We start from the raw sequence: 27,293 nt of genomic DNA, 5'->3' as shown, positions 1-27,293 counted from the left end.
AGGCCAGAAGGGAGTGACACAATATATTTAAAGTGATGAAAGGGGAAAACCTACAACCAAGAATACTCTACCCAGAAAAATTCTCATTCAGATTTGATGGAGAAATCAAAAGCTTTACAGACAAGGGAAAGCTAAAATAATTCAGCACCACCAAACCAGCTTTACAATAAATGTTAAAGGACTTCTCTGCGTGGAAAAAAAAAAGATCACAAATAAGAACAAGAAATTTACAAAATGAAAAAGCTCACTGATGAAGGCAAACATACAGTAAAGGTAGAAAATCATTCAGACAAAACTAGTAAGGAGGTTAAAAGACAAAATTTGTAAAGTCACCTGTATCTACAATAAGCAGATAAAGGATTCAAAAAACAATTAGATGTAAAACATGATATCAAAAACAGTAATCATGAGGGGAGGAGAGTACAAATGCATGGTATTTAAGATGCATTTGAAATTAAGAGATCAGCAACTTAAAACAGTCACATTTATATACAGACTTATACAAAAACCACAAAGCAAAAATCTATAATAGATATACACACAAAAAAGAAGGAATCCAAACATAACACTAAAGGTAGTTATTAAATCACAAGAGAACAAAAGAAGAAAAAGGGGGGAAAAGACCTACGAAAACAAATCCAAAACCATTAACAAAATCGCAATAAGAAGACACTTATCAATAATTACTTTAAATGCAAACAGACTAAATTTTTCCAACCAAAAGACACACACTGGCTGAATGCAGTCAAAAACAAGACCTATATATATGCTGCCTACAACATATTCACTACAGATCTAGAGACGTATACAGACTGAAAGTAAAGGGATAGAAAAAGGTATTCCACGCAAATGGAAATCAGAAGAAAGCAAGACTAGCAATACTCATATCAGACAAAATAAACTTTAAAATGAAGACTGTGACAAGAGACAAAGCAGGACACTACAAGGGGTGAATCAAGGGATTCAAGGGATGCATCCAAAAAGAAAATATAAAAATTGCAAATATACATGTACCTAACATAGGAGTACCTTAATATATAAGGCAAATAATAACAGTTATGAAAGGAGAAATTAATAGTAACACAATAATAGTAGGGAACTTTAACACTCTAGTTACATCAATGGACAGATCATTGAGACAGAACATCAATAAGGAAACACAGTTATTAAAATAACACATGAGACCAAATGAACTTAATTGGTATTTATATAGCATTCCATCAAAAAACAGCAGAACATTCTTTTCAAGTGCACATGGGACATTCTCCTGGCCACAAAATGAGCCTTGGTAAATCTAAGAAAACTAAAATCATATCCAGCATCTTTTCCAACCAGAACTCTATGAGATTAGAAATCAAATACAAGAAAAAACTGCAAAAATCCACAAACACATGGAGGTTAAACAATATGATACCAAACAACCAATGGATCACTGAAGAAATCAAAGAGGAAATTTAAAAGTACCTAGGGACAATGAAAATGAATATACGATGATCCAAAACTTATGGGTTATAGCAAAAGCACTTCTAAGAGGGAAGTTTATAGCAATATAAGTTTACCTCAGGAAATAAAAATCTCAAACAACCTAAACTGACACCTAAAACAACTAGAGAAAGAAGAACAAACAGTACCCAAAGTTATAGAAGGAAATAAATCATTAAGATCAGAGCAGAAATGAAATAGAGACTAAAAAAAAAAGAAAAAGAAATGATCAATAAAACCAAAAGCTGGTTCTTTGAAAAGATTAAAAAATTGATAAACCTTTATTTAGCCAGACTCATCAAGAAAAAAAAGGGAGAGAACCCAAATCAATAAAATCAGAAGTGAAAAAAGAAATATTACAACTGACTCCACTGAAATATAAAAGATCATAAGAGACTATTATGAGCAACTATACAGCAATAAAATAAACAGCCTAGAAGAAATGGACAAATTCTTAGAAAGGTACAATCTCCCAAGACTGAACCGGGAAGAAACAGAAACTATGAATAAACCAATTACCAGTACAGAAATTGAATCAGAAATTTAAAAATTCCCAACAAACAAAAGTCCAAGACTGGATGGCATCACAGGTGAATTCTACTAAACATTTAAAGAAGAGTTAACAGCTACCCTTCTCAAACTATTCTAAAAAATTGCAGAGGTAGAAACACTTCTGAACTCATTCTATAAGGCCACTAACAACCAGACACCAAACCAAACAAAGATATCACACACAAAAAAGAAAATTAGAGGTCAGTATCACTGATGAACATAGATGCAAAAATCCTCAACACAATACTAGCCAGCTGACTCCAACAATACATTGAAAGGATCACACACCATGACCAAGTGGGATTTATCCCAGGGATCCAAGGATTTTTCAATACCTGGAAATCAATGTGATACACCACATGAACAAATTAAAGAATGAAAACCATATGATCATCTCAATAGATGCAGAAAAAGCTTCTGATTAAATTCAATATCCATCTATTATAAAAACTCTCCAGAAAGTGGAAATAGAAGGAACATACCTCAACATAAGGCCATATATGACAAACACACAGCTAAACATCATAGTCAATGGCAAAAAGCTGAAAGCATTCCCTTTAAGATCAGGAACTAGATAAGGATGCCCACTCTTGCCACTTTTATTCAATATAGTTTTGGAAATCCAGGCCACAGCAATCAGAGAAGAAAAAGAAATAGAAGTAATCCAAATTGGAAAGAAAGAAGCAATATTGTCACTGTTTGCCGATGACATGATACTATACATAGAAAATCCTAAAGATGCCATCAGAAAACTACTAGAGCTCATCAACAAATTTGGTAAAGTTTCAGGGTACAAGATTAACATACAGAAATCTGCTGCATTTCTGTACACTAACAATGAACTATCAGAAAGAGAAATTAAGAAAATAATCCCACTTACTATCACATTAAAAAGAGTAAAATTCCTAGGAATAAATCTACATAAGGAGGCAAAACACCTGTACTCCCAAAAGTATAAGACGCTAATGAAAGAAACTAAAGATGACACAAACAGATGAAAAGATATACCATGTTCTTGGATTGGAAGAATTAATATTGTTAAAAACACCATACTACCCAACATAATCTACAGATTCAACGTAATCCCTAACAAGTTAGCAATGGCATTTTTCACAAAACTAGAACAAAAAACTTTCCAATTTGTGTGAAAACAGAAAAGACCTCAAACAGACAAAACAATCTTGAGAAAGAAGAACAGAGCCGAAGGAATCATGCTCCTTGACTTCATACTATACTACAAAGCTACAGTCATCAAAACAGTATGGTACTGGCACAAAAAACAGAAGCATAGATCAAAGGAACAGGACAGAAAGCCCAGAAATAAACCCATGTACTTATGGTTAATTAATCTACAACAAGTGAAAGTTGCTCAGTCAAGTCCGACTCTTTGCGATCCCATGGACTATACAGTCCATGGAATTCTCCAGGCCAGAATACTGGAGTGGGTAGCTGTTCCCTTCTCCAAGGGATCTTCACAACCCAGTGATCGAACCCAGGTCTTCTGCATTGCAGATAGATTCTTTACTATCTGAGCCACCAGGGAAACCTAAGAATACTGGAGTGGGTAGCCTATCCCTTTCCAGTGGCTCTTCCCCGCCCAGGAATCGAATCAGGGTCTCCTGAATTACAGGTGGATTCTTTACCAGCTGAGCTATCAGGGAAGCCCAATCTACTACAATGGAGGCAAGAATATACCATGGAGGAAAGACAGTTCCCTCAATAAGTGGTTCTGGGAAAACTGGACAGTTACATGAAAAAGAATGAAATCAGAATATTCTCTAATACCATATACAAAAAATAAACTCAAAATAAATGTAGGACTGGATACTATAAAACTCCTAGAGGAAGACATAGGCAGAATACTCTGACATAAATTTCAGCAATATTTTTTTTGATCTGTCTCCTAGAGTAATGGAAACAAAAGTAAAAGTAAACAAATGGGACCTAATTAAATGTAAAAACATTTGCATAGCAAAGGAAACTGTAAACAAAACAAAAAGATTACCTATGGACTGGGAGAAAATATTTGCAAATGATGTGACTGCAAGGGATTAACTTTCAAATACACAAACAGCTCATATAGCTCAGTATCAAAAAACAAACAGCCCAATCAAAAAATTAGCAGAAGACTTAAATAGATATTTCTCCAAAGAAGCCATACAAATGGCCAACAGGCACATGAAAAGATGCTCAATATCACTAAGTATTAGAGAAATGCAAATTAAAACTACAATGAGGTATCACCTCACACTGCTCAGAATGGCCATCATCAAAAAATCTACAAATAATAAATGCTGGAGAGGGTATGGAGAAAAGGGATCCCTCTTATACTGTTGCTGGGAATGTAAATTGATGTGGCCACTATGGAGGATAGTGTGGAGGTTTCTTAAAAAACTAAAAATAGAGTTACCATATGACCCAGCAGTCACACTCCTGGGCATAGATCCAGAAAAGATGAAAAATCTAATTCAAAAAGATATATGCACCTCACTGGTCACAGCAGCACTATTTACAATAGTGAAGACATGGAAGCAAACTAAGTGCCCATCTACAGGTAAATGGATAAATAAGATGTGGTGTGTATATATAACATATGTATATACACACATGCATGTATATATAATGGAATATTACTTAGCCATAAAGAAGAATGAAATAATGCCATTTGCAGAAACATGGATGGACCTAAAGATTATCATACTAAGTAAACTGAGGAAGAAAAAGGTAAATACCACAGGATATCACTTACACGTGGAATCTAAAAAATGATACAAATGACCTTATTTATAAAACAGAAATAGACTCACAGACATAGAAAACAAATTTATGGTTACCAGAAGGGAAAAGGGGGGCTATAAATTAGAACTTTGGGATTAACAGATATATACTACTATATATAAAATAAATAAGAACCTACTATATAGCAAAAGGAACTATATTTAATATCTTATAATAACCAATAATAGAAAATAAACTGAAAAACTACATATATATATATATTTATCACTTTACTGTATACCTGAAATTGACACAACACTGTAAGTTAACTATACATCAATTAAAAAAAGAAATGAACTAGACTTGTTACACAGTCCTGTTCACAGTGATTAAGATGAGGCTCTGTAAGATCTTTGAGGAACCTTTTGAATTACTCATGTCCTCTGATTTGGTTTCTAAACCAGACCATGAAAAAAAAGAAATTCTACTCATTTTGATTTTTCTTTTACTATTATTCTTTGAAATTGCTAAGTATCAGTTCATCAGAAGAAATACCATTCTTTGATCAGTCCACCTGAGTAGAAATTTTCATTCCACAGAAAGCATGACCCACAATTGCTTCTGTCTCATAAAACAACTGCTATCCAAGGGTCTGCTGGCCAGAGAACTTCTGAACAACAGCTTACCTGCCCCTGTGGTTGTTACTTCCGGCTTGGCTGGAGGAACAAAGGGAGGCCAATGTGATGGATGTTTCTGAACTAATTCAAACATCCTTAAATTTTCCTTTAGAATTTCCTGAGGAGACATAGAATCAGTTGTAAACACTGCAGAGTCACTACATTTCTGTCCAGTTGGCAATATATGACTCCAAACCCCAAGAGAGTAATTTGGTTATTGAAAGGTGAAAGCACAGGCTCAGCAAATATACCCCTCCTGTACCAGACCCATCCCTCTTCAATTCTAGAAACTGTTGGCCAGGGAAGGAAGGATACTGGTGGGAGGATCTGATGGAAGGCTAGTACCCACTGCCCTTGCTCCATCATAAGGTTCAGGTCATTTGCCAGTTGCACGGGACCAATTCAATTTAGGGATAAGATGTTCCTGAAGTGTTGGCTCCAAAGAAATGTGGGTTAATTAAATTAAATCTGCCCCGAAAGAACATCAGTACACGTTGGCATGGTTTCAGTTTTAGTCCAAGACATATGGTATATGGCCTAATTTAAAGACCTTGGTCTTATCAGAAATTTTTCTTTCTAATGTTAAATGTGATATTCAGTTTTGCTGCATTCTGAACTAATTTTAGAAAATAATTCTCCATGATGCCTCAGTCAATTATTAACTGGGGTTTCAGATTCAGCTGGGGACTTTGGAATCAATTATTTGTTTACCTGTGAAGAAAAATCTTCCATCCTTACACTTAGGAGAGGCTGTGGGATCCCATCTCTCCAACCCCTGTGTTTTGCAACCTGACACCCCACCCAGGGCTCTTTAAACTACTCCCTATGATCTCCCTTCATTCTTTCAATAACCATTGATCAATGTCTCCCACAAAATTGGCATGTGTTAGAAGTGAAGGATGAGGGGGGCAGATATAAAGATTAGGAGCCAGCAAAACAATAAATATCTTTTGACATAAAGTGTCCAAGAAAAAAGAATAGCTAGCTTTCATATTTACACAGATTTCTGCAAACTGTGTTTCCTTTAAGTGGCAGTGTGGCTATATTTTATCAGTATATAAATAAAACAGTTACTAGAAAGGTAAGCCCCTTAAACCATAATGGAATACACTAAACTGTAAATGGACCATGAAACAAATAGAAAAATAGTTTGGTTTATTCAACCACCTCAATGTTATAATCAGAGTATAGAAGAATTTGGGCTGACCTATATGAAACTGACATTTTAGGTTAAAATGGTAATCAGTTGAAGATTTCATTGACTCATAACCTCCATGAGATGGAACATTCAGTAGCTAAAAATATCGTTCATTTGACAAAGTAAGCATATTTCAAACCAAAGTTTTCCTTTGGTTTCCCCAAAGTTCTGTATAATTCCCCATATCTTAGTTTCTTTCTCTAGCAATAAAGTCATATCAGGGTGGATTTGTTACTATGAAAAACTGTCTTGGAAAGGAATTATGTTGAAAAATATTTGTTTTTATTAAGACTGAGAAAAACATAGATCTTTACCTTCTGAACAAGGCTACACCAGCTATCAAAGTCTTTTTCTTCTTTGCAGAAAAACCCCTTGGGGGAAAGCAAAAGAAGACAACTTAGAACTGTTCATGACATATATACACTACCCATCTCATATCTCCAGTTCCCTATCGGCCATTCATATACGAATGTCCCTTCTCTAATTTGTTATTTATCCAAAATTATCTTGCCTCAAAAAATGCCCTCCTATGTAGAGAATGGGCATGTGGCCACGGTGGGGGAGAAGGTGAGGGTGGGATGAATTTGGAGATCAGAATTGACATACACACACACACACACACACACACACACACATATGTACACCACCATGTGTAAAACAGATAGCTAGTGGGAAGCAGCTGTCTATCACAGGGAGCTCAGTTCAGTGCTCTGTGATGTCCTAAAGGGGTGGGATGTGGAGGGTGGGAGGGAGGTTCAAGAAGGAGGGGATATATGTATACATAGAGCTACTTCACATTGTTGTACAGCAGAAACTAATACAACATTGTAAAGCAATTATATTCCAATTTACAAAAAGAAGAACTGGTCAGGGGCACCAAGGCAGGCCTTACGTATTGCAAGACAGAGCCATTGGCCCAGAGCTGTGACACAACATGCAGGCCGCTTCCTTTGGCTCTATCCTCCCAGCAATGAGGAGGAAGATTGAGTTTATCACTCTCCCAGATCAGTGCCTCACTAGGACACACACATGCTCATGCATAGTTTCTCTCTCTCTGCTTCTCACTCTTCTTCTGTCCCTTTCCCTTTTACCCTATCTCTTTTCCTCCCTGTCTCCCACTTCACACTGTGAGATATACTAACATAAAAACCAATCTCCAAAGCACAGGGTTAATTCCATTACATTCAGTGCACAAATACACCTACCTAGAAAAAAACAATGCAATAAAACCAGCAGACAAAAGCCAAGTAGTACTTTTAACTAGAGGTATTAGTTAGGTGGCTTTGACCTTAAGGAAATTATCTGTTAGAATAAAGAGAACCATGGGCCTCTTTATCCATACTCAGAACATCCTACAGTACTAAAAGAATGGTCCAAAACAAGAGGAGGACTCTGTCAGCTCTCTACCACTGGCACTCTGACAATCAAGTTAAACTGGAAGAGAGGATTCAGACAGGCCTCAGAACCACTGGCTAGTTCCCAGATAGCTGCCCCTTCCATGTGTCAACAGCAGACATTCTTCCGGGGGTGGGTGGGGGGAACCCTGCAACTTCCTGGATTGTGTGCCCAGAGGAATGGACCTTTTCCACCCAGGAGGTCTTGGCCTCTTATCCCTCCCTATGTTTCACCTTATTCCCTGTGCCTGGGTGGCAATATTTAGGGGGCAAGAAAGAAAACGGAGAAAGGTGGTAACAGTAACAATAACCAACATTTCTAAAATGCTTACAATATGCTGGGCACTGTGCTAAGTACCTTACACATAGCATACCTCACACAAGCCTACAAGGAAGGAGCAATTGTTTTGCCCATGGGAGGGATGAGAAGGCCAAAGCTCAGAAAAGTTAAGGAGGGACTCCCCCTCAGTCCATGGCTGGTAAGTGGCTTGGATCCTAACTGGAGCAACTCGGCTTCAGGGCCCATTCCTTCCCCACTGCACTACATGACACTATATTCTCCTGCCATCCTATCTAACAACCTGGATAACTCCCAGGGAACCCAACTGTGATAGGGCAGCGGTGTGTCTCTTGGCCCATCCAACCTTCAGATACTAACCAATGCTACGGAAGGATCCAAGTTCAGGATGTTCATCCGCTGTGGGGGTTGCAGACAATGGAACGTCTGGTCGTCAACCGTTCCGTTCTCTTCAGTGTCAACAAAGGTCTGGGTGGTGTGAGGGTCCAGGAAAATGAGCTCATCACCTGTTTTGAATGACACCTGATTAGCCTTTGAAGAATCACCGGCCCTGGCCCCACTGCTGTCCTTGGAAGGGTCACTCTGGTTGTCCTAACCCCTCCCTTGGTGACAATGGGAATGAGATAACAGAAAGCCGGAAGGAGAGTAAACATGCTCGAAGGAAGCCACCCACCCTCAAAGCCAATCATTCCATGTGAAGATTTGCCCTAGCATTTACATCTCCTCAAAGTCCAAGTACAAGAATGGAAAGGGACAGGTATGGGGACAAGGGAGGAATGAGCAACCACAGATGACATGGCGGGCTCGGTGAGCAGCAGTAGCCAAGAGGTGGTAGGTGGAATCATGAGTCCAGGTGCCATTAGGGAAGCTTCCTGACTCTTTCAGCACTGGAAAGCATCTTGCTCTAGACCATAGGTTCTTAGACCTATGGTCAAAGAGCACATTTGGACAGGAAAAAGGCCTTGGCCTCCCAAAGAAATGGGAATGCTGACTGTGCCACAGACGAGATACCAGGGAGGTGACTTCTGGTCTTAATTCACTAGCAAGTTAGTCAGTGTTAGAAAGTCAGTAATTCCTTGTCAGAAGGCACTGCTTGGTCACATGAGTATCAGCACAGATACATCTCACTGGGAAAACCAGTTTGAGGTGATCAACCATTACAAATGGGAGAAAAAACAATGCTTCATCAAAAGGAAAATGTCTATCCCAATAAGGACTTGGTGGGGGGTGGGATTTGGGATAATAAAATCTCTACTTTTATTTGATATTCAAAGTGTTGAGAGTACCACTAAAGATCATGAGCTGATGTACCTAAGGGGGCACCCCAAACTCACTGTCCAGGCCTGAGAACCAACTGGGCCTCTGTGTTCTAGACTGGATTAGGGAAGCAAAGGCAGATCTGCCTGAGGCAGGGGGATGGGGTAGGGAAGGACACCCCGAAGGTCTCTGGAATGGCATTCAGGATTGTGTTGGGTACATCTAAGTGCTTCTGTTGGCAAAGAGTGTTTCTGACGTCTGATGCCAAGTTTAATTTGTCTCTATCACAAACGTAAGACAAACCACTCCACTCTGTCTTAATTTTCTTGTTTTTAAACTGAGGTCCCTTGGCCTGTTCCAGTTAGTTCACAGAGTATTATCAGAATGGGAAGATCTCACTTCTATGAACTGCTTGAAATACAATACAAACGCAGGATGTATCTTGCTCAGACTCTTTGCAACCCCATGGTATGTAGCCTTCCAGTCTTCTACATCCACAGGATTTTCCAGGAAAGAATACTGGAGTGGGTTGCCATTTCCTTCTCCAGGGGATCTTCCCAACCCAGGAATCGAACCTGGGTTTCCCACATTGCAGGCAGACTCTTTACTGTCTGAGCCAGCAGGGAATCCCCTTAAATGATCTGAGTGAATTGACTCTTCTGTAAAACAGCCTTATTATGTGATCTTTTTGCATGGGTTCATGCTCCTTTGGGCTTCCCTGGTGGCTCAGACAGTAAGAAATCCGCCTGCAACGTGGGAGACCTGGGTTCAGTCCCTGAGTTAGGAAGATCCCCTAGAGGAGGGCATGGCAACCCACTCCAGTATTCTTGCCTGGAGAATCCCCATGGACAGAGGAGCCTGCTAGGCTACAGTCCATGGGGTCGAAAACATGGGGTCAGTCAGACCTGACTGAGTGACTAAGCACACCCACGTGCTCATTCAAAAATTGCACAGCCATGTGTCTGGCTTGGTCGGGACTTGGTCAATAGATGTGGATCACGGACTTACAGAAACAAAGTAACTTACTGACTAGCCAAGTTGTTAGTTCAAACCAGTGGTCAGTCTTTGACAGGAAAGGAAGCATTTCTTCCTCCAGAGGATCCTGCGCCTTCTGCATTGGCAGGAAGATTCTTTTAGTGCTGAGCCACCAGCAAAGCCTTTGGTTTAAGGTACCGGGAATAATAAGTGTCCTCTCTGAGTCTGGCCCTTTTCCATGTGTGTGTGTGTATATCTGCATGCGTATGTATGTATGAGTGTGTAGTGGAGCTCTGTGGGTTGGCCCATTTCTGACATTGCTTAAAAGAGATACAGTAGATTGAAAAAGCCCTAGAAATTACATGGGGACTGTATCAAGGTCTCCAATGAGGCCCAAGAAGAAGGAGCAGGCAGGTCCACCATCTGTAGACACCCAGTTCATGTGACAGAGCTCCAGGTGGCACCCTCTACCAAACCACAGGAGACAAACATCTCTTCTCTAAGCAGAAAACATCACCCAGCCAGGCTGTCACCCTGGCCACAGTCTTGTACACCAGGAGCATCTCCCAGCCTCCTACTGGGCAAGAGACCACTAGAGAAGCAAGGGGGTATGTTAGCACAGACAGCCAAACTGGGGTCAAACTCTGGCTTTGCTACTTTTGAGCTTAGTGACCTTGAGGAAACTACCCCTCTAAGTTTTCCACTAGGCATAAATGGAAATAATGATCTCTACCCCTCAGGGTTAACCCTATCTATCTATTTATCTACAGCTAGATACATCTCTATATTCGTGTTGCTTAGTCGCTAAGCTGTGTCCAGCTGTTTTGTGACCCCATGGACTGTAGCCTGCCAGGCTTCTCCGTCCATGGGACTTCCCAGGCAAGAATACTGGAGTGGGTTGCCATTTCATTCTCTAGGGGATCTTCATGGATCAGGGATTGAACCTGTTATCTCCTGCATTGCAGGCAGATTCTTTACCACTGAGCCACCAGGGAAGCCCCATCTCTATATAACTATTGATACTAATCTGTATCTCTCTATAAATGTATTTATATTTCAATATATTATATAAATGAAAAGTGAAAGTATGAAAGTGAAAGTGAAGTCGCTCAGTCATGTCCGACTCTTTGCGACCCCATGGACGGTAACCTACCAGGCTCCGTGGGATTTTCAAGGCAAGAATACTGGAGTGGGCTGCCATTTCCTTCTCCAGGGGATCTTCCCAACCCAGGGATCAAACCTGGGTCTCCTGCATTGCAGACAGTCGCTTTACCATCTAAGCCACTAGGGAAGCCCACATTATATAAATATATATTTATATGTCATGAACAATATAATAATCCATATATGTGCTCAGTTGTGTTCGACTCTTTGTGATCCCATGGACTGTAGCCCACCAGGCTCCTGTGTCCATGGAATTCTCCAGGCAAGAATACTGGAGTGGGTTGCCATTTCCTCCTCCAGGGGATCTTCCTGACCCAGGAATCAAACCACATCTCCTGTATCTACTGCATTGCAGGCAGATTATTTAGCTGCTGAGCCATTGGGTAAGCCATTATAATGATAAATTATATATATATATATATATACACATATACATATACATATATACATACATGGAGAGAGAAAGGGGGATGGAGGAAGAGAGAGTACCCTCTGTAGAGTTCCTGGTTCAGAAAATGGAAGCTCTCATCTGTCCCCTCCCTTCAGACGTTCTATCAATCTGGTCCCCCACCCCAAACCTAATACAGTAACCGGGTGAGTCAGAAAGGGGGAGTTGAGGTGACTTTGGAGCCTCAAGTAAAGGTTAACCAGAAGATTTATGAAATTAATGGGCAAATGGACACTATGTAAACCTCTGTTTTGGGAACTGGGGATTGTCACACCTCTTTCATAAGCAGTCCAACTCCACCAAAGTCCCCCCAGCCCAGGGGCCCCCCAAGAGAAGAAGGGCTATGGCAACTTGGCAAATTCTCTCTGGGTAACCTGGGATAAGGAGGCCAGGGTGCCCAGGAATTCATTGAGATCCCTCCACAATTATTTTCCAATCTGTTTTCAGTTTGCCTTTAAGCACAGACAATAGGAATTAGATTTTTGCAACAGTTTCTTTGACAGGAACCCAGAAGCTTAAAAACAGAGAACATCTAAATTTATAAAACTCCAAGTACTGGCTCAGTCGTGTCTGACTCTGCGACCCCGTGGACTGTAGCCTACCAGGCTTCTCCGTCCATGGGATTCTCCAGGCAGGAATATTGGAGTGGGTTGCCATTTCCTTCTCCAGGGGATCTTCCCAAACCAGGGATCAAACCTGGGTCTCCCACATTGGAGGCAGATGGTTTAACCTCTAAGTCACCAGGGAAGATTTAGAAAGTAAAAGCCTCCACTTTTCAAATGTTCCACCAAGCTGTAGTTCTTAAACTCGACCAGGAGGTGGCAGCATTCAAGAGCGAGCCCAGCAACTGCAGAGAAACCCCACCTTAAGGAGAGAAGAGTAAGCAGCTGAAAGAAGCACTGGGGTCAGGCTGGCTCTTTACTGAGTGCTTTACTGTGAGGTGACAACATGGTGAGCTGGGGGTCAGCCCTATTTTCCATAAAGGGAACCTAAGACTGAAAGAGTTGACTCTCTTTTCCTACTGTCACACACTGAGCCAGCAGGAGGCAGGCCACATACAGGGGCCAGGTCTGTCTGTTCCCACTCAACTCACCTCCCTGAATCTCTGAGGAAGAGACAGGTTGGGAGGGTGGCCAAGTTCGTCTCACCGTGTCCTCTGCACATCCCTCACACCATTCCCCAGGCCTGCTCTGGCTGTCCTTTGTACCCTAAACTCGCAAGTTCCTCAGAGCCCACTCCGGCCAGAGGTGGCACTATTCCGCTTCCCTGGCTACATCGCTCCCTTACTCTGTGGCACTAACCAGGTATCTAGGCCCCTGGCACTCAAAGTGTGGCACCAGTGGCACCTGCCCTATCTAGAGAGAAATGCAGGCTCTCAGGCTCCACCCCAGACCTGCTGAACCTGCGTGTTAATCTCAAGGTGATTCGTGTGCACATGAAAGTTTGGGAAGAGCCGGGCTGCTCCTTTTGTGTGCCAAGGGCCTTCAATGCCTCTGGTCACAGCTAGTGAGGAAGATGGCGGGGTTTCCAGAGGTGTCCACTGAGGCAGGAATGTCGGGCTGCTCATCAGGATCCACAGTAGCTTAGTTGTTTTAAGGCTGAGCCTCCATTATCATAAAAGGGATACCTCTGTTTTCACCTCCTCTAATTTCCACCCAGACAAGCCTCTGAACGATAAGCTAGCAGGCCCAGCTGTGTGGTCTTGGGAAGTCAGAGGATGGCTCCTGGCCCAACTGCCCAAGCTCCAGTAAGAAGGGGATCGGCAAGGCCAGGGAAGTGAAGCCCTGCCGCCCTGGGTCCCAGAGGGAAAAAGAGGTGCTGAAGCAATGCTGTGACCTTGGGGTCATCCAGTGTGAACACAGCCATGGAACCATCATATTGAGAGGCAAAGAGATGGAGACACTGGTCTCTGTGAGGCACAGGTAGGTGTTACTCTCCAGGCTAGAGGCAGGACGAGCTGCCTACAGGCCACAGCATCTCCAGGCTAGGCCAGGGCCTCCTAACTGGAATTGGCTGGTCTTCCACACAGACCTTGTTGGGCCCGCCCTCCCCTAGCCCACGGTGACTTACTTGTGATTACTCTTTTCTTACCTAAGAATCCTATGAAATAATAGGCGTTATTTGGTTTTCCTCCTAATGCCCCTAAAGACTGTGGCATCTTAAAACACTCCTGGAGGGAAAGAGAACGCAAGATTCTCAGCTCACATGTGGACTGCTGCTCACGGATCTCCGGGCTCACGATGGTGGTGGGATGGGCAGGCCGCAGGCGGCATGGGGAAAGGTGTGACTTACTTTGAAGGCGTCGACATAGACGGGGTTTATTTGGTTTATGCCTAGGCGGAGGGGCACAATAAGCAGCAAGGGTTTCCAGGCCGTGCAGCAGGCCGAGGGGCCCTTACTTTGGGTGGAAGCAGTCAGAGACTCCAGGGGCCTCTCGGCAGGTGTGTCGGCACTCAAGGACAGGGTGCGGCACATTTTTTCTAGAAACAGAAGACAGGGCTAGGTAAAAAAGGGGTACCCAGCCCTAAGAGATGCACCATGGGCAAGACTAAGGGAGACCCGACGTGACAGTCCCCACCTGGAAGGCCCTTCCCGCTGCCACCAGGGCCCTGCTGCCCTACTTGCTACAGGAAGCCCAGGGTACTCGTCCAGCCCTTACTTCTCTTCCTTCTGGCAACTGAACACTCCTTGTGTCTCCTCAGATATGATGGGCTCATTGGGAGAATCTCATTTGTCAACTAGGCTACAAAGGCCTTGGAAACAGGGACTGGATCTGTTGGTCTCTTGAGCCCCATGTTGGAGAGTACAGTGGAGGCGGGGGAGGCCAGAGAAGACCCATGGCTGGTTTAACTGATTATCTGCACTTGGGGTGTCCTGCAGGGAAAGAATCTGGTACTTCACTGAGGCACACCAAAGATCCTCTCATTTTTTCCCCTTTCAGACAGCTGAAAGGGAAGAGAAAAAAAGGGCACAGGGAATGATTAACCAGAGCCCTGTGCTCCCCTGTCTTGCTAGAGGGGCAGGCCAGAGACAGCATGTGTGTGTTTATTCTTTCTCTCTCTCTCTCTCTCTCTCTCTCTCTTGCTTTCTCTTTCTTTCTCCCTCTCTTCCCCCAACATGTTCTGAATGGTAAAGAAGAACCTCCATACCCAACCACCCGAGAAGGTAAACCAGCCAAGGACTCACTGATATCTTCGATGACCACGGTGTTATCCATTGAAACATAAACAGCCAAGGAATTCCATTCATCAAATAAAGCAAGTTTTCTGCAAAGCAACATACAATGAAGTCACAATTGGGGAAGATGGACATCTCGGCAGAAAATAGTACCACCTACGTATGTCCAGTGTTCCAGAAGTTACCGAATGCTGAGCCACACAGAAGTTGTTCTCTCTGTGGGATTCAGGTCAGGTCTGGCTCCTTTGACCAAGCTCTGGAATATTCCACGTCCAGGGACTTTGAAAATGCCAGAGTCACTGTTTCTGAACCTCAGAAAGAAGGCCTTGCTTTTTATAAAAATGGAACAGGCTGCCTCGAAAAATGATGTTACTCCTACTGGGCAAGAGAGGACCAGTACACCTGCTCCCAAGAGATTTTCTTTTCTTTTCTTAAATGTGAGACATTCTGACTTATTGCTTTAAAAAAAAAAAAGGAAAACTGTTACTTAAATATATATATATGGGCTTCCCTGGTGGCTCAGAGGTTAAAGCGTCTGCCTGCAATGTGGGAGACCTGGGTTCGATCCCTGGGTTGGGAAGATCCCCTGGAGAAGGAAATGGCAACCCACTCCAGTATTCTTGCCTGGAAATCCCCATAGACAGAGGAGCCTGGTGGGCTACAGTCCATGGGGTTGCAAAGAGTCAGACACAACTGAAATGACTTAGCACGAACACACACACATACCTGTGTGTATGTATATGTGTGTGTGTGTATATCTTTGTTTAGAAGCATATATAATATGAAGAATAAGCCCCAGGGAAATCCAGAGGGAGAGAGAAACAGATAGAGGAGATGATCTCTTCAGTCCCTCCCCAAGTGCAGTAAGAAGGTTGTCCCAGGAGACTTGCTGGGCCTTGTTGGTCAAGAACTGAAAACATAGAGCCATAGAGCATGCTAAATTGCATGACTTCAGAGGCTTTCCTGGTGGTTCAGCTGGTAAAGAATCCACCTGAAATGCAGGAGGCCCCAGTTCAATTGCTGGGTTGGGAAGATCCCCTAGAGGATTGCGTGGCAACCCACTCCAGTCTTCTGGCCTGGAGAATTCCATGGCCTGTATAGTTCATGGGGTTGCAAAGAGCTGGCCACAACTGAGTGACTTTCACTTTCAGAGGAGATTAGAAAGAAAACCCAGTTAAAAGAGAGATTATCTGAGTAAAATATGTTGTCTATTTCTCCCTTATTTTCTTCTATAGTCAGTTTGAAGAAGACATTTTTAACCTGGCTACTATGGGATTTGGGGGTAAAGCCCAGTCTCAACGACCAACAAAATGAAACAAAAACACATTCTCTCCCAAACTAAAGTAGCTCCCAATAAGAGGTTAGTTACCATTATATTTTCATTTCATTCATTTTATCTTTCCCCAAAATAATAATAATGTAATCATTATCATCACATAGTGCTGTTCCTAATAATAACATTCATGATGAGTAAGAATCCGCCTAAATTCTTTTTAAAATGTATGTTTCCATTTACTTGTTACTGGGAAGTTCAAATTTTAGAAGAAAGAAGCAAATTCTGAGGGATGTCATTTATAAACCAACCATATCAAACTAGGTTTTGGGATCAGCACAGCCATTCCAATTTTTTATACTTTCTACCCTGGCTTCTTGCAGTGGTTCCTAAAATACCACCAGATCCTCACTCACCTGACCAACAATGGCGCAAAACGCACTACAGACTAAAGTAAGGAAGTGGTCTCAGAGAAGCTGCACTGTTAGCAAAGGGTGATTCCAAGATAATACGTTTCACTTGGGTCCCCAAGAAATCCAGACTACTCCCCTCACAAGCACATTCCCAAAACATTCGAGCTCACTGAAGGTTGGCTAATAACTGAAACAGTGCCTCATTTGTATTTTGCATGAAGCAGGTCCTGTCATCATGCTACAGAGAGCCTAAGAATTAAAGTAGCTACCAAAGAAGGCTGCAGCTGCTAAGTCGCTTCAGTCGTGTCTGACTCTGTGCGACCCCATAGACGGCAGCCCACCAGGCTCCCCTGTCCCTGGGATTCTCCAGGCAGGAACCCTGGAGTCGGTTGCCATTTCCTTCTCCAAGGCATGAAAGTGAAAAGTGAAGTCGCTCAGTCGTGTCCGACTCTTAGCGACCCCATGGACTGCAGCCCACCAGGCTCCTCCATCCATGGGATTTTCCAGGCAAGAGTACTGGAGTGGGTTGCCATGCCTTCTCTGACCAAAGAGGGCTGCTGCTGCTGCTAAGTTGCTTCAGTCGTGTCCGACTCTGTGCAACGCCATAGACCCCATGGACTGAAACTTACCAGGCTCCTCCATCCATGGGATTTTCCAGGCAAGAGTACTGGAGTGGGGTGCCATGCCTTCTCTGACCAAAGAGGGCTGCTGCTGCTGCTAAGTTGCTTCAGTCGTGTCCGACTCTGTGCAACGCCATAGACTCCATGGACTGAAACTTACCAGGCTCCTCCATCCATGGGATTTTCCAGGCAAGAGTACTGGAGTGGGGTGCCATTGCCTTCTCCGATGGTTTCAATTTTCAAACTCTGGCTGCCATTTTCATTCACTCATTCATCAGGTATTTATTGAGCACTTACAGGTACAGGGTAAAGCACCTGCCTGTAATTCGGGAGATTCATGTTCGATCCCTGGGTTGGGAACTGCCCCTGGAGAAGGAAATGGCGACCCACTCCAGTATTCTTGCCTGGAGAATCCCATGGATGGAGGAGCCTGGTGGGCTACAGTCCATGGGGTCGCAAAGAGTCAGACACGACTGAGGGAGCTCACTTCACTTCACTTCACTACAGGTACCAGGTGGTTTAATGTGCTAATGTTATAGGAGTGAACAAGGAAAACACAATTTCTGCCCTCATGGAGTTTCCACTTGGTAATAGGCTGTCAGGAAGGAGAGTGACAATAGGTGAGGTGGCCTGTGGGTGTAAGTGCCAATGTCACTCACCCCATTCATTTCCAAAGCATTGGTCCTGGTCTCTCCATGTTGCCTCTTGCTGCGGGAGGTAAATTCTGGGACTTAATAGGACAACAGCAAAAGGACCATGCTGGGGTACCCTGAGTTAACTAAAAGATGACAAACTGATTCCAAGACTCCCCTGGGGTTTGTGTCTTCCAATAGGTGGAAGTTCCTTGAAGCAAGAATTATACCTAATTTATTTTTATACACCCAATACTTAGCATAGTAGAGGTGCCCAATAACTGTTGAATGAATCAATGAAGATTTTTTAAAATACCATACAAGGTGGGAGTCTGTGCCTTCCCTAGGCTGGTTCAGGCTTCCCCCTCATCTTAGTACAAACCCTTTGGCTTCAAAGTAACCCTCAGACTGATGGTTGAGTGTCTGAGCACCAATCTATCGAGGGGATATGGGATGAGTCCTGAGGGGCCTCTACCTGGACTGGTACTCATGACTACAACTCTGATAAACAAAGACAGTTGTCTACACACATTACACACTTCAAAGACGTATTTGAGCAAAAGGGTACAGATGTTTGGTGGCTCACTGGGATGGCAAGAACCGCTTGGTTGATGGGATACTGAGCTGGTGGAGGCAGGCATAGGAGACAGTAGAATAAGGCTCACGCCCAACCTTTTTACTTACTTCAACACCTGTGCAACTGTATTTGGTCCAAACCATTCGCCAATTGATTTCCCTTCTCCTACGCCCATCTGTGCTGTTTTCATGTGGAAAACATAAACATGTCAGCGAAAGGTCTTCCAACAAACCACAAATTCCTAATTTTCTGCATAAATAATTAAGCAGATAGATGACTTAGTGGAGCCACATATAAAGCAGGGGACAAGAAAAGCAAGTACAGGGATTTTCTTGGTGCCCCAGGGGCTGAGATGCCGAGCTCCCAATGCAGGGGACCTGGGTTCAATCCCTAGTTGGGGAACTGATGCAACTAAGTTCACATGCCACAGCTAAAAGATTCCATGTGCCAAAATGAAAGATCCCACATGAAATAAAATATTTTAAATTAAAAAAAAAAAAAGAAAAGCAAGTACAGGCAAAGTAAGCTGAATTTCAGTGTTTCTTTCCTTTTAATTGGACTATGCAACAGAAAGACAGGCTTTAAACTACTCATGGGACCTTACCCATTTGATGGATAGAGTAGCAACAGTCTTTTCTATCTAAGAAGCACTGTAGGATTCGTTGGTATTCTTTGGGTTGTTCTTTCTGTTTCTCCCAGTTCCAGTCTTTTTAGGAAAAAAAGAGTTAAAATCATGTTTATAACCATTTGTTATCTCTGCAGTCTTACTCTGACTACAAGGTTAGAAGGAAAACAAAGGCATTACATCTAGAAAGTGGGAACGATCAGGTCAGAATATTCCCAAGTATCTTTAATATTGATGACCAAGACATCTGGAAACGGATTTCTTTCAGAGACTCAGAGGGTGTAAAGTAAAAACAAGACAAGAAGTTGACCAAGAAATTGACTTTGCCCATGAGCTGGAGTTGGATAAATATTACTTGAAAACAGGGATACAAGCCCTTTCTGGTCAGCTACTCAGTGACCAGGATGTCACCTTAAAACCCAGCAGTATATCCAGGTCTCATTCAGACACTGTAGTGTCTCACGTCCACACAAACACCAGTGGCTTTGGTTTGTATATTTCAGCAGCACTGACAAGAGTCTCATGGAGGGTGAGGGGAAGTGCCATCCTGACACACCAGTATTTCCAGGGGAATAAAAACAATTTGCAAATAAGAAGGTTTTTTTAAAGAAATGCACACTGCCATTTTTTACACAGCCTTTTTAAAAGGCCACACTGAGCTTTGGAAAAACAAATACCTTTGTTATCAGGTGTTGATGGTTTCCTTATAACCAAAACTAAAACAATTACACCTGTAGAGATCTGATCTGTGCCTCAGGCACAGCCCCCCAGTTCTACAGGGGCTGCTTATGACTTGCTGAGGACAACTCTGAAAAAACTCTCATTGTTACCTCTGTGGACAGGACACACTGTTCCCATTCCCTCAGCTCTAGGAACTCTGTCTAATGGGAGAGATTTCTGAGTCTTAGTTGGCTTCCAAGACAGAAATTTCTCTCCTGAGGTTTTAGAAAGTGTTTGAATTCACAAGTGAAATCTACTGGAAGGCAAAGGCCATTATCTCCAGAGTCTTTGGTTCTCTTTACTTTTGTATTTCTGAAACCAAATGTTTAAACTTTATATCCAGCAGTCTTCAGAGGGTGAACAGCATTCAACTGTTTTTCACCAGCTACTGAACTGTCTGACTCTGGGGGAAATTCTGATTAGCTGGCTGGTATGTACCACTAAATATTTACTGATGACAGTGATAAGTCAACTAATACCCCACCTCAACTGCAAAATAACCAAAAAGGAAATGCTCCAAAATACTTTATAAAATCACATCTTCTCATTTGAATATCTTAGCTATGAGATCTATTTCCACATTCTTCCTGCTACTTGCTTTTACATTAAAACAATTGAGACTGCTGATTGTGGGGAAAACTCCCCAGTTTGCTCTCCACAAGATTCATTTCCAGAAGAATCATCTTGAAGTGTTTCATAAATGAGAAAGTAAAAACAGTAAGAATGGATCTGTTCCAAGAAGTATGTGTACAGTAGAGAAATCACTGGACAAGGAGACAGAAGACCTGCATTCTATTCCCAAATCCATGACTTTTGCTGTTCAGCCTGGGGCAAGTCACCTTATTTCCTGAGCCTCAATTTCCACATCTGTTAAACAGAAATTATGATACTACCCAGGGGATGCAGGCACGGGACATTCTAAACCCTGAAAAAAGGCATGAAGCCCTAAAGCCTCCCCAGACTCTTCTCCAGTCTTCTCCGGTAACCGCAGGAGGATGTGTGAGGTTGTACAGTCAGGGAAAGGGAGTCAGTTGTTGTACCTCTGAATCTCAAGGAGTAACAGCTGAAGATTTCAGCAGCCCAATCTCATCCAAGATGGCCTTTCATTCCCTCATCCCCAAGGCAAACCAGACTTTCACCCAACTTCCTGAACTGGCATCTAACCAAGGTCAGCCCACGGGAAGTATGCATATGTTTTAAGAAAGCAAGACTCGAGTGTTCCAACAATGATTACTGGAAGGTTCTAATTTTAAGATAGTGTGTACTCTTTATTATTTAAAAAATTTTGTAAGCTTTATTGAAGTATGACTGACAAATAAAAATTGAATATATTTAGCTTAAACAGCATGATTCTTAAAAGGATATATGATGCGATAATTTAATAAACCTATACATTGTGAAATGATTATCATAATCTACTTAATTAACACATCTATCACTTCACATACTTTTTCTTTTTTTAAACTTTATTTTCATTTTTTAAATTAATTTATTGGAATATAGTTGCTTTACAATGTTGTGTTGGGAAGTTCTTAATAAAGCCTCCTGAGAAAGCTAATTTAAGGATTCCTTCATTATCAAGTAGACCTCATCAGTGAACCCAAACCAAAAGAGCACTGGTTCCCTCATTAGGCACTTCCCTTAGGTTACTGACATCTTTCACCAGACAAATATTTTAAATGAGGTAAAAAAACAGGCTCACCACCACCCCTTCTTCCGGCTCCTTTTGTTATCTGACCTGTTTAAGAACTCACGTGAACAATAGTGAAGATGGAAACTCTATGATACACTTGACTCAATGTTCAGTTCTGTCCCAGGAAAATAACTCTCTGGCTTAGTGAGTTACAAGGAAATGCCAGCTGTTTCCTTCTCATGAGAGGGTTTGTTGACTTGTCAGCCCCACCACTTGGGCTTACAGAGAGCACTTCAGGACTTGCAGCTCTGTTCCCTTTAGCACCAAGGCTAAACCATCAGCAGTAAATGTGACTGCAGAGGTCTCTGAGACAGAACAAATTTAACTCACCCCTTCCCAAGTGTCTGCAGATAAGGGCTTGAGCCAGCATCATCTGTCCACAGCGTAGCATACATCCCCAGCCAGCATCAGATGAAGGGCCTGTTCCCCCTGTTGGCAAAATGGATGAGAATGAATGTGAGTTCATTAAATTTCCCTTTCCTGAAACATCAGCATATTGGAGAATCATACAATATAGATAGGCACACATACTCAGAATAGAGAGGCAAGAGATAAAGCCAGATATCCAACAAGGTTTGTTACAGGGTAGAACTTGCAAAGATAAAGCTGAGTTAACCAAAACGGGTTCTATGACCTAAGGCAAAATAAACAAATGAACAAAACCTGCTGTGTATGTTTTCTGCTTAGAGATATCCAGGCATGCATTCAATTTTGGTAGATGACTGACTACCATGTATGACTACCAACACTTAATCCATGACATGTCATCATCTGCCTGACCAAATCTGGCTTTTCACAGCTCAATTCCAGAGGAGGGCAATCTTATCTGACTTAAAGAATAAATGCTACCAAAGTTGATCATCAGTATGGTCAAGGAAATCTGGAAAGCTCTTGACCATTCTAAATATACATTATGAAGCTCTGAATGGTAAGGAGAATGTAAATAGAGGAAAGAGTCCTAGGTTAGGCATCAGAAGACCAGTCTCTAGTTACCTAATCTAAGTCTCATCTGTAAACTGGAGATAATAGCATATACCCTGCCTACTATCAATGGATACTATAAGAATTATATGAGAGAGTATCTATAAAAGTATTCTACCACCCATTCAAGATGATGTAAATATTTGGTATAATGAGTATGGTCATAATGTTGTTTAGTCTCTAAGTGGACTCTTTGCAACCCCATGGACTGGGGCCCACCAGGCTCCTCTGTCCATGGGATTATCCCGGCAAGAATACTGGAGTGAGCAGCTATTTCCTCCTCCAGGGGATCCTCCTGACCCAGGAATTGAACCCATGTCTCCTGCATTGGCAGGTGGATTCTTTACCACTGAGCCACCAGGGAAGCCCTAATATAAAATACTATTAATAAATTAGAAATATACTATATTTTTAAAAGGTACAAAACCAATTAATAAGACAACAGGTTCTTTTTGAAGAACACTTAATGTAACAAAAATCCTATATATGTGGCCGGGCACGGGGTGGGGGGGGCAGCGCTCAATATCCTTTTTCAAAGTACTTTGAAGTGAGACAACTTGGATGGCAGAGGAGACATTATGCTTTCATTGCTTCCTCTCCCAACACAGAAGTGGAAAAGTATGCTATAAGCATGGTCTCACAAGACTAACCGTAAATGACATCATCAACCATGTAAGACAAGTGGTCCAAGATGGCTGTTCCTTTCCTTTTGTTGTGGGGACTGAAGGAGAGTTGCTACAGCAAAATGAGGAGAGTTGAGCCAACTTGTCAGCTGGAAGTGGAGTCCGTTGGCTCTTGCTAATGGTGGGATTATAGGCCAGATTAGTATGGAAATAGGCAATGAAGCCCACATAAAGAAGGGATCATCTCTTTCAAAACATTGTCAGAGTTGAATTGCAAATGTTTTCAAATCTTGCAAAGATCTCTTCATCCAGAAAAAATTAACAGTTTAGAATTAGAGTAGTAAAGATTGTTCTTTTGTATATTTTACTCAGGTACTTCCTATGGAGAGCAAAAAAAAAAAAAAGTCTCTGTGAACTTCATTTTTCACACTTATCAGAAAGATAGATTTCACTCCAATTAGGTCCAGTACCAAAACAAAATCAGTCAGACAGGTTTCCTCTAGGAGAATAGCTTCCACCAACTGAGTTTGGTGATCCTTTTCTATAGGACCACAAGATTAGAAAGAAGTAACCCTGTTTGCAAACATTTACAAATTTTCTCTGGAGGGATACTATTTACTTAGCTCGTTAAACTGTCCTTTTTTCTAGATAGCAGCTGGTATTCTTAATTGCCAAGGATATCCACTATAATTCATTTCTCAGTGGCAAAGTGTTTTCATATCATAGGAAGAAAAAAAAAAGCAAGAGAATTATTTTCTTTCCTTCAAGGTACAGTCATCTTTAATAATCAAATAACTCCATAAAGCAGTGGATTGTATCAAGTTAAAAGTGTGACTGTTTCGTTGCTCTTAGACTTAGAACAATATCTCTAGTGCCCAAACACTTGGAGGTGGGCTCAAAAGTAAACCGGCATTACACATTAACACCATGGAACCATACATGCTGAGGCACATTGGCAACGAAACTTCTGTATGAAGCATAAGACTTAATCAACTACTCCCCCAAATTAAATTCTTCACCATAGTGAACTGTTAATTCTGAGGTTTCCATGATATCACTGATAACCTCAGGAAAGCTATCTATAAGGAAGAAAGCACAGTATAACAAATGATATACCTACCAATTGGTGAAAATTTCCTCCTGTATGTAAACCATAGACGAGCACTTATATCAGACAACAGCTTAGATTTTTCTGTAATTAAATGTGAAATTAAAATTAAATCACCGTATCCCATCTAAAGATATCTGTCTTTGATTTCTGAGCCAGGGGCAAACTAAATTTCAAATAACCAGTCATTTCCATTGTTATGAGGTTAAGGGAAATTCATAAGAAATCTAATCTCATTTTAGCCAAATAATTTCAGTATTTCCTCCCGCCTATATTTTGACCAGAGCTACTGGCTACAATGATGCTGAGTGGCTCCTATCTCCTCACTGAGCTCCATAGCCCCAGCAGGTACTTAACACTGAGATCACATGGCCAAAAGACACGGACCAGGAACAGCAAGGATCTTGGGCAACCTAATGACAAGGCAGTCAGCCCCTGCCTGATAGTTGGCTGGATCTCTCATCAGCATCCATGGTCTGTTACCTAAAACGAGGGATAGGTTGTTGGCATTTGTGTGTGCACATAAATCTTTAACTAAAAAGATGTCCCTGCTAAGCAAATTAAGTGTGTAAGAAATTAGTGCACTGGCATTTCTAATAATCTAAATGGTGATATAACATCACAAATGCTTTTGTAATTTTTTTTTCAAAGCATGCTTTCCTGTATATATTTTACAGCGTAAATTTACTTCAGTGGCCACAAATATGGCTTCCACATGCCCATCTGTACTTAGGTGTGCTTCTGTCTTAGTCTTCTTTCTCCTCCTTCTCAAAACACATCTATCTTCATAATTCTGTACAGAATTTATAGTCATTGCACTTTAAAACAAGAAAAGGCAATTCAGTGTTAACCAATAGTCTCTATTTTCTCTTCTGCCTTTCCTTTGAACAAATCAGAAAGCTGAGCTGTCTGGATTTGTCTTCCCCTTCATGTCGCCAGCGCCTAGCACAGTATGGGAAGCAGATGTAAAATGGTCAAGAGTAAGACCTCTGGAGTCATGCTCTGCCTGGGTTTGAGCCCTGATTCTGCTCCTTACCAACTGTGTGGCCTTGTTACTTAACTTCTCTGAGCTTCAGTTTCCTCATCTATATAATGGGGAGAAGAATTGCACCCACTTCACAGAGAGATGAGTATTCAACAAGATAACACTACATGGAAGGCAGTAGCTTACACGGTACAGTACACAATAAACCTGAGGTAGATGTTAGCTATTATTTTATCCCCTTGTCACAAATGCTCATGCCCCTCACTCCTTCCCCTGATATTCTCTATGTCTTCTGGCTTGCCTATATACTAGAAAGGCTGGGGAAAGTTGTATAGGCATTTTGTAAAGATTTATTTATTTCCTGGCTACGGTGGGTCTTCAGTGTTCTGTGTAGGCTTTCTCTAGCTGTGGCAAGTGGGGGCTACTCTTCATTGTTGTGCGTGGGCTTCTCAGTGGCCTCTCTTGTTGTGAAGCATAGGCTCTAAGCACGTGAGCTCAGTGATTGTGGCCTGTGAGCTCTAGGGTGCACGGGCTTAGCTGCTCTGTGGCATGTGGGATCTTCCTGGACCAGGGGTGAAACCCGTGTCCCCTGCATTGGCAGGCGGATTCTTAACCACTGGACCACCAGGGAAGCCCTAGACTTTAGTAAGAGTTTCACCTTGAAAGGGCTTTTCCAACTTAACATTTGAAACTGGGCATATTTGGCAACTTGGGGATCCCTGTTGTCGGGAAATGCACAACTAGAAGAGATCACCTGCAGTCCCTCTCCTGTTAATTACTGGCAAAAGGAGTTAAGATCCAGAAGGTGACTTATCCGAGGTAGAAGAGTCTGAATACAAAAGGTCTCCTCATTGTTAGCACCAGGTGCTATCCACTATTCAGGATTTTCCAGTCAAAAGGATGAAGCCAGACTCAAATGGAATTAGCAGATGCTAACTTCTTCTCTTGCCCTTTATTTATGTATTTCTTTTTGGCTGTGCTGGGTCTTCGTTGCCGCGTGGGCTCTTCTCTAGTTGCAGTGAGCGGGGCTACACTCTAGGCGGAGTGTGCAGGCTCTTTCTCTTGCTGCAGACCACGGGCTCCAGGGCACGCTGGCTTCAGTAGTTGTGGCTTCCAGACTGCAGCGCACAGGCTCAGTGGCTGGGGTGCACAAGCTTAGTTGCTCTGCAGCATGTGGGATCTTCCTGGATCTCGGATGGAACCCATGTCTCCTACATTGGCAGGTGGACTCCCTACCACTGAGCCACCAGGGAGGCCCCCTCTCTTGCCTTTTGGTCAGCTTCTTCCTGTCCCTCCCTCCATGCTAGGACCTCCAAAGAGGATCTCTCTTCAGACACAAAACTCAGAGCTGCCTCTTTCCAAGTTCAGGTTTTATCTGTGTGTGGGGTTGTTAGCACTTTTAGGTTAAAAGGTCTTTCTCAATCTATAAGAATGTAATGGTAAGGAAGAGAAAGCCAAGCCTCCTTTCCATCTAGCTGCAGTGGCTAAAAGTTCTGTACAAAATCAGAATAAACTGAGATAGCACCACAGTCAGCAAAAGCTCTAAAACGATAAGACTTCTCAGTATCTGAGACTGTTTGTGACAGCCATGGGCTGTTTAGAAGTCCCTTGGGTGGCAGGGTTTTTCATCAGGACATGAGAGGAATGAGAAGTATGTAGTCATCAAAGACTAGATACTGGTTAGTAATATCCAGAGCTGGTCC

General features: G+C 42.3%; 1 protein-coding gene across 4 annotated transcripts in view; it reads right to left on the bottom strand.

Annotated features, from left to right (window-relative positions):
- ATG4A (autophagy related 4A cysteine peptidase) overlaps nt 1-27,293 on the bottom strand; it is a 78,296-nt gene that overhangs the window by 5,907 nt on the left and 45,096 nt on the right. Inside the window, exons 3-12 of one of the 4 annotated variants that reach the window (XM_068962098.1) lie at nt 24,618-24,689; nt 22,224-22,322; nt 19,460-19,561; nt 18,963-19,035; nt 15,350-15,429; nt 14,456-14,643; nt 14,255-14,333; nt 8,680-8,825; nt 6,942-6,998; nt 5,439-5,547 (exon numbers count right to left, since the gene is read on the bottom strand). In XM_068962098.1, the coding sequence (XP_068818199.1) occupies nt 5,439-5,547; nt 6,942-6,998; nt 8,680-8,825; nt 14,255-14,333; nt 14,456-14,643; nt 15,350-15,429; nt 18,963-19,035; nt 19,460-19,561; nt 22,224-22,322; nt 24,618-24,689 (1,005 nt within the window). The remainder of the gene's footprint in view (nt 1-5,438; nt 5,548-6,941; nt 6,999-8,679; nt 8,826-14,254; nt 14,334-14,455; nt 14,644-15,349; nt 15,430-18,962; nt 19,036-19,459; nt 19,562-22,223; nt 22,323-24,617; nt 24,690-27,293) is intronic. The other 3 variants (XM_068962099.1, XM_068962100.1, XM_068962102.1) reach the window with 3 other exon arrangements.

The sequence above is a fragment of the Capricornis sumatraensis genome, chromosome X, assembly GCF_032405125.1.
Source record: "Capricornis sumatraensis isolate serow.1 chromosome X, serow.2, whole genome shotgun sequence".
Classification (NCBI taxonomy): Eukaryota; Metazoa; Chordata; class Mammalia; order Artiodactyla; family Bovidae; genus Capricornis; species Capricornis sumatraensis.
The sequence above is the reverse complement of the archived record's forward strand: the minus strand, read 5'-3'. Positions and strand labels throughout refer to the sequence as shown.